The sequence below is a fragment of the Phaenicophaeus curvirostris genome, chromosome 12, assembly GCF_032191515.1.
Source record: "Phaenicophaeus curvirostris isolate KB17595 chromosome 12, BPBGC_Pcur_1.0, whole genome shotgun sequence".
In the NCBI taxonomy this organism is placed as follows: domain Eukaryota; kingdom Metazoa; phylum Chordata; class Aves; order Cuculiformes; family Cuculidae; genus Phaenicophaeus; species Phaenicophaeus curvirostris.
In genome coordinates, this window is record NC_091403.1 from 12,662,573 (window position 1) to 12,675,695 (window position 13,123).

The 13,123-nt window shown below is 43.5% G+C and overlaps 1 protein-coding gene across 1 annotated transcript; it reads left to right on the forward strand.

The window, feature by feature from the left end:
• The first annotated feature begins 1,659 nt into the window (after window positions 1–1,659).
• Window positions 1,660–10,834, forward strand: ARRDC4 (arrestin domain containing 4). Its single transcript, XM_069867294.1, has 8 exons — window positions 1,660–2,001; window positions 3,243–3,309; window positions 3,599–3,746; window positions 5,563–5,665; window positions 6,373–6,629; window positions 7,190–7,352; window positions 7,907–8,061; window positions 8,172–10,834. Exons 1-8 carry the CDS (start codon window positions 1,695–1,697, stop codon window positions 8,226–8,228), a joined length of 1,257 nt encoding a protein of 418 aa, XP_069723395.1. The 5' UTR covers window positions 1,660–1,694; the 3' UTR covers window positions 8,229–10,834.
• The last annotated feature ends 2,289 nt before the right edge of the window (window positions 10,835–13,123 follow it).

Below are 13,123 nucleotides of genomic sequence, written 5' to 3' on the forward strand. Positions count from 1 at the left end.
ATGCCTTTTGTTTTGTAACACGGCTGTTGCTGCGCCTGGGGCATGGGGCTGTAGCAGCCTCAGCTCTCTCAGGCAGCTGGATCTGGCCATGCTCATATATGAACACAGTCACAATTTTCTGGTCTTCCTACAGATTCTGTGAGTTCTCCTAAACTCATCTTTTTAAAAACTGGAAATAACAGCAAAACTTGCTTTTATACTAACAGATGAATCTTCCAAATATTACCTATAGAATCATTGTATGGGAAGGTTTATGTCGCTCTTGAACCAGGGTGTTGGTAAAAGCCCATGATACTTTTAAGTATCTTAAAAATATCTTAGGATTATCAGAGAGGAGACTTACACAAGATGGGTGCCAGTTAATTACTATCTTTTGAACTTTTGCGTGTTGGGAACACGTACTTCTAGTTAAAGTTTCTTCAGCTGTAAGGGAACTAAGTGTTTGGAAATAATAATGCAGTATATAAGCATGGTTTTTGAATTGGGAACTGGGTACATCAATAAATTAGGAAGTTCCAAGCCAATCATTTACATACTGAGCTAAAATTTGGAAAGAGATTGGAAAGAATTGACCGATAGATGAAGCTGGCAGGTAATTTTTGGGGTGGTGACCACCAGATGCCCCTAGAGACACCCCTTTACAGCAGGTGGTGCCAGGAATGACTTAGCATTTGTTAAAATTACATGTAAATATGCGATCACTTGCTTGATGAATAACGTATCACTTCTGTATAAATCAAGGTGACAAATGCCTTACAGTATGCTTGATTAGAAGAAGACCTCCAAGCTCCCATGTGAGGACAGGCTGGGAGAGTTGGGGTTGTTCAGCCTGGAGAAGGCTCCACGGAGACCTTATAGCGGCCTTCCAGTGCCTGAAGGGGCTACAGGAAAGCTGGGGAGGGACTGTTTACAAAGGCTTGTAGTGATAGGACTAGGGACGATGGGTATAAACTGGAGAGGGGCAGATTTAGACTAGACACAAGGAAAAAGTTCTTCACTGTGGGGGTGGTGAGGCACTGGCACAGGCTGCCCCATCCCTGGAGGTGCTCGAGGCCAGGCTGGATGGGGCCATGGGCAGCCTGAGCCAGCGGGAGGGGGTTTGGAGCTAGAGGAGCTTTAAGGTCCCTTCCAACCCAAACTATTCTATGAGTTTATGATTTGCACGAACTTGAACGGAACTGTCTTTCTCAGTGATGTGCTTACTGCGCACCGGAGAACGGATCTGACTGTCGGTCAACAAAGGCGACTTCTCTGGCTTCACGGAGCGCCGGGGGTGCCCGCTGAGCGCCGGAGCCGGCGCAGCCCCTTCCCCCGCCCCCGCCCCGCCTGTTTATGCACGGGCTGCGCACGTGGCGGCGGCGCCGCGCCATTGGCTGTGTCGCGCGGGGGCAGCGGCCGGCCCGCCAATGGCGGCGCTGTCCACGCGCGGCCGCCCGCCCGCGATTGGCCCCGGCGCGGCGATCACGCAGTGTGACGCGGCCCGGCGCGTGCGCCCGCCCGGCGGCCGAGCGGGAGCGAGGCGGCGCGCGGCGAATCGCGGCTCGCGGAGCGCCCAACGGGCGGCGCGGCGGGGCGGGACTTTCCGCTGCGGGCGCCGGCGGAGACGGGCGCGTTTTTAAGCGACCGTCGACGGCGGGCGCAGGGCTTTCCCCCTCCCCCACCCCGCTTCGCCTCCCCCTCGCAGCCGGGGAGCGATGGCGGCGGCCGGGCCGGGCCCGGGCCCCGGGGCCGTGAAGACGCTGGCCCTGGTGCTGGAGGACGAGGCCCGGCGCGGCGGCGGGTACTGCAGCGGGGACACGGTGTCGGGGCAGGTGCTGCTGGAGCTGGCGGGGCCGCTGCCGCTGCGCGGGCTGCGCCTCGAGGCCGCGGGCCGGGCACGCGTCGCCTGGAGCGACGGCTCAGGCGCCGTCTCCGGGGCGGCGGCGGCCCCGGGGCCGCGGCGGGAGGCCGAGGTGCGGTACCTGGACATCCGACAGAGCCTCCTGCGGGACCCGCCCGGAGGTGAGCGGGGATCCCCGCCCGGTGCGGCGGGGTCGGGACGGGAAACCGCGGCGGGAGCCCCGGGGATGGGGAAGGGGGCACGCGGGCTGAGTCCCCTCCCGGCCGCCCCGGGGATGGGGTGGGGGCTGAGGCTTCTCCCGGCTCCCTCGGGGCCGGACGGGACACAGGGATGGGGTGGGGGGCACGGGGCCTGAGTCCCCTCCCGGCTACCCGAGCCCACCCCCGGCTGCTCCAAGGACGGGGGATAGACGGGACCCTGGGGATGGGGCAGGGGACACGGGGACTGAGGCTCCTCCCGGCTCCCCCGGGGATGGGGGCTGGACGGGACCCCGGGGATGGGGCAGGGGACACACGGTGTCCGAGTCCCGTCCCGGCTCGCGGGGCTCCCGCCGCGGGAAGGCGCCCACGGCCGCCCGACCCAGAGCTGGGAGCGGCTGAAACCTCCGGGGAGGAGGAGGAGCGCCGGGTGCTGGATGCAGCTGCCCGTGCGCGGCTTCAGCCCTCCCGCTCCAGCAGCCGCAGCCCCCACGCCGGTGCCCGGGGGAGGTTTGCCCCGGCTGGGAGCCGCGGGGCAGAGCCAGGAGGCGATCGGCGCCTCCCGAGCAGGGCGGGCACCCGCCTGTCCCCGTTGCCCCCTCGGCGGCCCCGGCGAAGCTGCCTGTGGAAGGCGCTGGAAGCGGGCGGCCTCCCTTCACCGTGGCTTAAGGAACCGGGGAAGGGGGTTTTGTGCGGGGCCCTGGCTGGCTCTTCTATCCCTCGGCTGCCACAGCAGGACTGAAAACTCAAAGGGAAATGGCATTTCTAAATCACGGGTTATCTATAGGAGAAGTAAACCGAGGCCTTTTAAATGGTACTACAGTAGGCCCTCTGTTAATAACTGATCTTAAATTGCAGCTTTTTAGCACAAAAATCACTTCAGTTGAAAAAGTAGATTAATCGTTGTCATGCTGAAAAGGAAAAGAAACTTACTCTATGCTTTCTAAAAGCCATTTTGGATTAGAAATTGGCCAGAGTCCTGAACTGAAACTGAAGGTCCCCATGCTTCCTTGTTTTTTTCATTGAAATTGCATCGCAGCATAAATAAAGCGTGGGCTCCAATCCAGAACCCACTGGGATCAATAAAAACTTCTCCTAGTCCCTTGCATCTGGGTGCTTTTATACATAAATAACTTATAAAAGAGTCTGCTTTGTTCTTCTATTTATGGAATAACTAAAACATACTATTCATTTTTCTGCTACAGGTGAGGAAAGCTTGATTCTTCTAGATGGAAGACATGAATTTCCGTTCAGCTTTCAACTCCCTCAAGAGTAAGTTAAATAATCCAACCTGAAGGGATTGTGCCGGACATTGCTTGTTGTGGAACGTGAACTTAATGCAACTTGACTTGGGTTTTTTTTTTTAATATCAAACTGATAGAACAGCTTTATATGTTTGTCTTAATCAACCACCACACAGATGTGCCTTGTTTTCTTCAGTTTCCCTGAGGCCCTAAAAGCCCAAGCTGTAAATTAGTAAACATTTATGTACACAGGAAGTATTCGTGTTTGGAACTGAATTATAAACTTATGGTAATGCTTTCATGGCTGCTTGTTTCAGACCTTTGGTGACCTCTTTTACTGGGAAGTATGGCAGTATTCAGTACTATGTGAAAGCTGTTCTGGAGAGGCCTGCGGCGCCCGATCAGAGTGTTCAGACAGAGCTTCAGGTCATTAGCCATATCGACATCAGCTCACCAGCTCTATTGGTAAGAGGGTCCTCGTCCTCCACTACTCCTCCCCCCTTTAAAGCCAGCTGCAAAAAAAAATCATTTCCAAGAAGCATTCACATCCAGCCGTAACCATTTCCATGTTATTCTGGAGTGTCATTTTCTGACTTCTGAAAGCATATAAGCTCCCTAAGCTTTTTTCTATAAATAGATGATCTTAGGTTGTGTGAATAGCAAACAGAGTGGCTTTTTTTAATACCATTGATTACATCCCTGCTGGCAGAGATGCTCTTGCCAAAAAGTTATGCAGGCTTCAGATGCATAAATAAGGCTTAATAATAATAATGCACAAGCATAAAGTAGTTACTCTTACCAGAGCAACTACATTCACAGGGCTGCTGTGTCCTAAACTCTACAATAATAGTAGGTTGAGGAACAGTAATTATAGAAGAGTATTAATCATGCCCAGCCTGTCATTTATGCTCTAGCCATTATGTTACGTATCCTTCCATTTTGCATGTCCTTTTCTAACATTAAGTATGTGCATGCAGCTGCTTCAGACATCTTTTCAGTTATTTCCTTATGACAGATTTGGCCACCCTAAAGCATTGAGTTTCTAATAATCACTAGAAATACTGTAGAGTAATAAGAAAGATCAGGCATTAAGTAATGAGAAAATAGGCAAGATGGAAGCTAATGAGCTGGATTCTTTTATCTCAACCCATATTATGAAAATAATATAAAATTATACCTTGCACTTTCATGATAGCAACTGGATCTAAATGGTTATTCATTTAAATGTGAATGAGTAATTTCTATTTTATTTAAAATACTACGGTAATTTTAACATTTCATCATAATGCGAAAGTAGCTAAGAGATGTTTTGAGCAGGGTTTTCTTCTTTCATGCTTACATTTTAATCTTTCTAGACAGAACTTAGATAAGTATTTTGGCAGTGACAGCTGTAGTCAGAATATAATCTTTATATTTGAAAATGTATGTTAGGAGTACAAAGACATCTATCCGGATTCTGCAAGACTAGAGAATGCCAAAGATACTGTGCAAGAGAGGGTTGTAGGGCACAAAGTAGACACTGCCTGTCTTGATGGATTCCAAAGCTACCACCAAGAAAGTGCAGAGCCTGACAAATTTTAGACTTGATCATTGCATTGACTGGATGCTAGTGCCCAGTTAGTCACTTTTAAGTAGCTTGAATCCTGGCTTAGACCCTTGGCCTGTACTTGGAGGTTGTAAGTTTTTTCTAATGAAAATTTTACAGTCAATGTAAATGTCATCTTAAAATGAGAGTCCTCCATGAATAATTAGAGTGTTTTTTGTCATGAGTCTAAATTTCTGGGGGCTTCTGTGGCTTTCCATTCATGAAGATGCATCACTGTAGTGTATCTTTACCTTTTCTTACAAATATTACAAAGAGGAAAAGTTTACCTATTAAACTACTAGTTGCTTGCAGGTGAAATTAATTCTGCATTCTTCTGTGATGAGAAGCATAGATACAAATACTGCAGTACTCCATTAGGCATTTAAAAAGTCACACCTATAATACTTGCTAAATCAATCTTGTTGAAGACTGATTATATTCAAATGCACATTGGTCTCACTGTTACCTGATTGGTAGGATCTAAGTGCAGACTGAGATTTTAGAACAGTCAGATAGCCAAGCCTTGGTTCCATTTGACACAACTGGAGTGGAAAAACTCCAGTTGCTTTGAGAAGTACAGCAATTCAAATCAGGTGGATTTTAGAGCTAGATTGCAATGACCAATATGCATAACATTAAACTGCAAGTGGTTGATAGACCTATGCCATAAAATGAAAAATACTTTGTATTTTGTAGACACCTGTTATAAGAAGTCAAGAGAAGATGGTTGGCTGTTGGTTTTTCACCTCTGGGCCAGTGTCTCTCAGTGCCAAAATCGAGAGGAAGGGATACTGTAATGGTAAGAGGAGTTATCTTAAAAAATTTGAATATTAAACATCTAATAGTTGGTTTTTTTTTTATTTCTGTGAAGCCAGCACTTCATAGTTGAACGAATAGCTCTGCTAAGTAGGTAGTAAATTGAGATCTGCATGAACTTGTCTTAATAAAAATGATCTTGCCTTGCCTCTCGCTTCCCCTGTGGGAATATAAGTTGAATGGGAGTCTAGTTAGTCAGTAATCTTACAGAAAAGCCATGTAAAGAACAAAATGTTTTTATTTGGGATAAAATAACTAATTGGGAATGTAGGCAGGTTTTTATGTCCTCTTTGTGTAAGCTTACACTTCCGTAAGAATGAGCTTTAGCAGCTTCTTTGTCATCTCGGTAACTTCAGATAAATTGAGGAAATAAAACATTCTGAAATTCATTTAGTACTAAATCAAAGGAAGATTGGTGTGTAATTTGGAAATAAAGCTTTTATAGCTTGTTCATATTATGCTTAATGTTTCAAAATGAATCATTGTTTATACATAAAATGCAGTAGGTGGCTATAATTCTGCCTGGATACCACTCTGCCAAAAAAAAAAAAACCTAGCTTGAGGAAACTAACAAGTATTGTTCTCATAACATCGCAGATGATGTACGTGCTGCATTACATGCTTTGATACTCCCTCCCAGAGGAAAGTTGATAAATACAAATTATTCATTGAACTTTTTCTGTCTTTAAGGGGAAGCCATACCAATCTATGCAGAAATTGAGAACTGCTCATCTCGTCTGATTGTTCCAAAAGCTGCCATTTTCCAAACACAAACTTACCTGGCCAGTGGGAAGACAAAAACTTTCCGTCAGATGGTTGCCAATGTCCGAGGAAACCATATTGCCTCTGGGAGTACAGATACCTGGAATGGGAAAACTCTGAAAATCCCACCTGTATCCCCCTCTATACTTGACTGCTGTATTATTAGGGTAGAATATTCATTAGCTGTAAGTATGGATTTTTATTACAAGTAATGTACTCTTGAATGCTCCATTGAGTTAGGAACAGAATTATTTTCTCTGGTGAGGTTAGATTTTGAATTTGGGAGCAGCAATAAATATAAATAAATATCCTATACCATATAGGTGAAAGATGATTAAGACATCCTAAAGTGGAAAGATAGGAATAATGGGGAAAATGCAGACATGTTTCTAATGAAGAAGCAGCTTAGTTGTAGACTTGCAGAGGTTATTGTGGGAAAGTAGTTGAAGGTGAACGGGTTCCTCTAGTGATTCTTTAAAGAATTGGGAAGATGGGACTGAAAGTCAACTCTCTAATTAGTTTTGTCAGCCTGGTTTGTATTTTTTGGGTTTTCTAATGTCACCTAGAGACAAGGCACAGGAAGAAGGAAGTTAATGGAAAATAAGGGAAGCTGCCAGGACATTAGCTAAACATATCTGGGATGAGAAAAATCCTAACTTTTAAACCATCTGCAGTAGGGTAGCTTCTAGGAGCAGCATGGGGTCTCATGATGTTTTTTTTCTTTCATTCGGCGGTTGTCACACAGGTGTATATCCATATTCCTGGTGCTAAGAAATTGATGATTGAAATGCCTCTGGTGATTGGCACTATTCCATGTATTGGATTTTCAAGCAGAAATTCCAGCATTACCAGCCAGTTTAGTATGGATATGAGTTGGCTGGCATTGACCATGCCAGAACACCCTGAAGGTAATACATATTGAACTCTTTATTATACAGCATAGTACTGCCCGCAACAGAATGCAGTAGCAGTGCCAGTTTAAGGGTGCTACTGGGGATGTAGACCAATAAAGTATGACTCACGAGAAGTGAGGCACACAAATCTAAGTTGAGACCCAAAAGGATTGTGTGAGGATATCCTAACTACAGCATTTCTCAAGTCTCTCTATAACCTATCTGACTATTTTCAGCTGAATCTTGAAATGACTAAGTTGTGGTAGTGGGAATTCTGTTTTGGATGTAGACACCATAAAGTTAATCACAACTGAATATATCTTGACACAACACAGGCTTGCTGCTGTAGTAGCCCTAAAAGCACCTCTAGCGTTCCTGCTGAATCACCTAAGCTTACTGAAAACATAGTGCTCGCTAAAGCATTTATGAGTATAGTGCACTTACTACAATGTGACAATAGGACGCTGTTTAATAAATGCAGTCTTCATGGTTTTGGATACGGTAGTATTTATGTTGCCTTGCTGTGAGTGAGTATTTGATATTTGACAGTAGCATCTCCTGTGTTTCAGCACCACCAAATTATGCTGATGTAGTGTCTGAGGAAGAGTTCTCCAGACATGTTCCTGCTTATCCACCACCAATTGACTGCGAGGAACAATTGTGTTGTCCTGTGTTTGCTTACATACAAGAGTTCCGGTTTCAGCCTCCGCCTCTTTATTCAGAGGTAAAAAAATAAACAGCAGGTGGTGTTTTTATTGTCAGATGGCAAAAAAATAACACATCTAGAAATTTAAGAGTTATAGGCAGTAATTGTTGCTTTTCTTCTCTCTGTAGATTGATCCACATCCAACTGATGTAGAAGAAGTTCAGCCTGTTTCATTCATGCTCTGAAGATGATTTGTACTGAGCATCATTGTGATGAATGTCTTAATCTTTCTGCTGCTTAAGCTGGTAGTGCAGCTAAAAAGAAAACAGTTTTATTTTCTTTTTCAAAACTTGAGTTTATGTACAAGAAAGGGAAAGGAAGACTAAGAGGAAGGTATGAGCATGTTTGGTGATGGAAGAGAATCTCCCAGTCTAGTCTGCACAGAGGATGCTGTGGGAGCAGCTGCACTTGGAATACTTGAAGTACCTGAAAATACCGAATGCTTTCCAGAAAGTGGATATACTACATAAAGTGCAAGGAGGAGACATGAGTATCTTCTGAGGAGAAGAATTTATATTTTGTTTGGAACACTCTGGAAGAATTCACATAATGATTTTGAGAACTTCTGTTGTAGAACTTGTGTAGTGTAACAGAATGTGGGGTAAGAAAACATTTCCAAAAGATTACAGTGTTCAAGGGGCTTCAGTTTGGCCCTGTCTGCATCCAAGAAAGGAACACTACAAAATGGCGAGTGAAGTCTCCACTCTAGCTAAACTTTGTATTCCATGAAAACCTGCCCTTCTAACAACTGCCAAGTGGTACTATTTCATCATTCATAATGATCTTAACGACATCATGGATGACAGAATAGCTATTATGCAATATTATGAAGGCAACCATTTACTGAATGAAAGACACAAGTATGTAAAAAGAAAACTGAACTTTGATAAGAGCTTATGCACTATGCTTTCTTTCAAGGGATTTTTTAAGGGAATTATTCTAGCCTCTTCTACTGTGAGTTCTGCATCTTAAGCCTATGGATAGCATGATAAGGGGAAGCATGGCAAGGGAGAGTCCTTTTGCCAGCAGCAGGTATACTTAGCAAAATGGACAATACTTATTTATTCAGAAGCCTTTATAAGCCTACCTCTGGTTTCGATATTTACTTACGGTCAGATTTGAGACCAAAAAAGTCTTGTTAAAAGCTCCAGTATACTTCAAGATTCTAAAAGGGACCCTAAATGGTTTCTGTGGTTAGTGAGTGAGATACGAGGCATGAGGAGAGGTGTAAATATACCCAGAATAGACTTAGCTTATAACTGAAGTGAAAGCAGGCATCAGGGGCACAACATCCTCTGGAAATGGCACAAAGTTTTTCATTACTCCTGCATTTTTGTCTAGAGATCTACTGTCAGGGGCTGCATTGGTTGTCTGCTATCCATACTATTTTTTTTTTTGTTCATGTTTCTCTGTCTTGTTTGTTTCTACTGTTTAATTTTGGTTTGGTGCAATATTTTGATGTTTTCTTCCTCAGGTCATTTAGAACAGTGAGAGTTGTTTGCTGCTAAGAGTGAAGGCACATTATTTTACTTGGCCCTTCTGCTGCCTTCATTTAAAGTATAATGTTTGCTTCCTGCCAAGTATCAGTTGGAGTATGTAAGCCACCATCAACAGGTCACTTAAAGGAGCAGAAACACAGCATTCTAAATACGCACGTTTACAGTCGAGTCTAACCTACAGGGGATTTCGAACTGCTAGAACTACTCCATATGTCTTACAGAAGGGTTTGGGGTTAAAACCCGGTGCTTCATGTGGTAAAACATCATACTTTCTAATAACTACAAGATAGTAGTAGAGTTTCCTTCATTTCACCAATAACTGCAGTTTTAAAAAGTTTAAATGTTTTTTTATGAAATTTGTCTTCATATAAGAAGCAGGGATTTTTCTACAGGCATACATGGATATATATTTTTAGTCATCTTCTAGAATGACTTCCTTATATTTTCTGATTTCTAGCACTTTGCCTTGTTACTTTTCCATCAGTGTAAAAGACTGTATTCCCAAACTGCAGTTATTTTTTTTCATTCACAACTTAAGTATTGTCTTCTCTAGCAAATGCAGCTTTAACCAAAATTTGAGTACATGTCTTAGAAAGGACATTCTGAAAATTAGTATTAAGTCTCAAGATGTAGCTCTCATGCCTTTATAAGTGATGGCGTGCCCATACAATCAGGCAGGATTTTCATTCACATCACATGGAAAGGGAACAAGCATATTTTCCTTAAACAGATGCCATTATAATTACTTGAAAAGTAATGTGGCTGTGTATTAACTTGCATGTTAACAATTCAGAATACTAGCTTAAAGAATATCGGGTGCTTTTTTGGACTATAATACCTGATAGGTGATGTGTGCTACCTAGCATAAACATGGTCAAGCAAATCAGCATGAAGGGTAAAGATGTACTTTTTTTTCTTTTTTCTGAAATCTTTGAGTCATTTCTTTATAATTTGCAGATAAACTGTGGCCTTAGATTGTTTGCTGCAAAAAAAGACAAACAACTAGATTGTGTTTCTTAGGAAGCACGTGTGGCCCCTCAAAGGAGGGGTGAAAACAAGATTAAATTCTGCTCTTTGACACTTGGCTTAGTGCAGAAATTGATCCTTAAAATAATTACTGTTTGCACAATAATAAGTTCAATATGCAGGGGCTTTGTTTTGATAACTGTGAAACAGTTGAAAAGAGACAAAATAAAAAAAAAAAAAAGCTGTTTAACATACAGGAACACGATTGTATTTTGTACTAATGAATGAGCCCTATGGGTTTTTTGTTAATAAAAGTGTCAAACCTACATAGTGCTGTTTATCTCTGTTTGGGCATTTGTAAGACAAACTGTTGCAGTGTCAAGAACCACCTGTATTGTGCAAACTTCCAGCACAGACACATCTCATTTTCTGGTCTGGGAACTTTGCCTTCACCTGTCACTGCTTTAGTTCCTTAACTATCCATAGCCAAGAACTGGAACAAGTTTATCAAACACGGCGTGTTCCTGCCTATAGGGGCCTACTTGTACGATGATTGAAGTAGCAGGATCTGTGTTCTAATTGGATTTCTCGTGTATTAATCTTGCAGGCTATTTTATTGTGTTTCCTTAAGATGAGATTATCTTTGCTGTGTAGTTCACTGATGTAAATACATCAGAACTACTGTGTAACCATAATACAGAAGGATTAAAGCAAAGCAGCTCCTGTCATAGGGAAACACGACAAACTATCTACCGCATAGCTTACCTGAGCCATAAATGAGGTGATGAAAACTGGGAGGGTCCTGACTCGCAAAGATTTGAGTAACAATGGATAGAAACAGTTGATGTCTTCATCCTGACTCTGCTTTTGAAGGAAGACAGCTAGCAGCTCCTTGGAAAATCCAGGCGAAGATGCTGTTCAAGCACTGGAGCTTGCAGCAGGGGTCATGACTCCTAGAAAGGAAAATGCAAAACCACAACTTCGGGACTTAGATTTCTAAAAGGTCTCCTACTAAATGATCCTAAAATATCCTAAGTTCACAGTAGCAATTCCACTTCACCACTGTTAAGTTTTATAGGGAATTATTTCTCTTTGACAAACTACAATTGCCTATAAAATTTAACAGGTAGTAAATGATTGCACGTAGGGACACAGCAGATACTGCAGGCTCACGTTTGCAGCTCTCGATACTTGTCATGTTTGCACTGAAACACACAATTCACATGAAGTAAGAGAGTATTTAATGAACACCTGGGGCGTGTTCCATTACTTCACCACCCAATTTGAGCAGCAAAGGGGAACATTAACACGTTTTGTGAAATCTCCGCCATGTATACCAATAAAGAAGCATTTAGAGAGCACAGCTTGCAGACAAAAGTTGATTTGAAGATTAGAAATTGCTGTTCTACCCTTCCAAAAAATGCCACAGCAGAAATGCCTACTTTCCACTAAAATCCTGTGGATTTTCAGTACTCAGGGTAGTGAGTGAGCAAAGGGACATGTGCTTTCAGACTGCTGTGTTTTCTAAAGCTGGTTATATAATATGTTAACATCAATACCGATAGTGCAGGCACAGCATAGATTCTCTAAAGAAATAATTAGGTCTACGATAAACTCAGTCATTCACATTTAATATTAAAATTTTATATGTAGCAGAGATGAGGCGACAGTCTTGTTCCAAATAATATAGTGGTCATCATTTCCAAAGTATTAATATGAAATGCTAGTACACAAAACCTGTACTAGAACATTACATTATTGGTGACTAATAATGATAAGTGAAAAAAACCACAAAGCACAGTTCTACATGGAGCATGATTCCCATGAGCATGAGCTGTGGGCCTTCCTAGCTACACAGGACACTAGCTGATTAAGTGCAACTGTATTCCTGATAAACCTCCGAGCACCCACAAAAAAAAAAAAAAGGAAATCCTTCCTAGTTTTGGCTTATATTCAACCATCTGGCTGCCTGTAAGGTGAGGAGAACATGGAACTCAAGATGAAAGTAGGGGCAGTGCTGGTGCTTGATGGACACCTACAAAGAGATTGCCTCAACTAATTTGAAGAATGCAGAGCAGCCCAAAACATTTTTAGACAAATGCACAAGATATTTGCCATGTCAACGGATGGCAGGGTTTCTTCTTAATACTTGTAGTTTCAAATAACAAGTGACTGTAGCCAGATGCAGGGTACCTAAATAAGTACCATGCCGGGCCTATTTCTACTTAGGCTGTCACAGTTGCTGAGTACTAAGAAAAAGCATCACCAAACACCAAACCAGCTCTTCTGCTTTGTTTCCATCTGTACTCAGTGTCCAAGATCTCTGTGGACACCCTTGCCCCACTTTCCCCTCTACAGCTCATTGATACTCTGCTTGCAGCATAAGATTCAGATGGAAGGATCTGTAGGCTCACGTGGGTGGGAAGAGCAGCATAAAGACATGGAAATAGGGCAGGAAAGAAGCACTCGGTCTTAGACAGAGGATACAGATGCAGAAGCGAGCACTCCTCTGGGAGGGGACTTAATCTGAACACCAAAACCAACCACTCACCCCCAGCTCCTGGTGTTTTACTGGCAGGACTTGGTCTCAGAAGTGGTGACACACAATGTGCACA

What these genes read in the sequence shown, in the direction of transcription:
- ARRDC4 (XM_069867294.1), top strand. Translation starts at nt 1,695, where the DNA reads ATGGCGGCGGCCGGGCCGGGCCCGGGCCCCGGGGCCGTGAAGACGCTG. An exon ending in AGCTTTCAACTCCCTCAAGA is followed by an intron (nt 3,310 to 3,598) that starts GTAAGTTAAATA and finishes TGCTTGTTTCAG; the next exon opens with ACCTTTGGTGACCTCTTTTA. An exon ending in GAGGAAGGGATACTGTAATG is followed by an intron (nt 5,666 to 6,372) that starts GTAAGAGGAGTT and finishes TCTGTCTTTAAG; the next exon opens with GGGAAGCCATACCAATCTAT.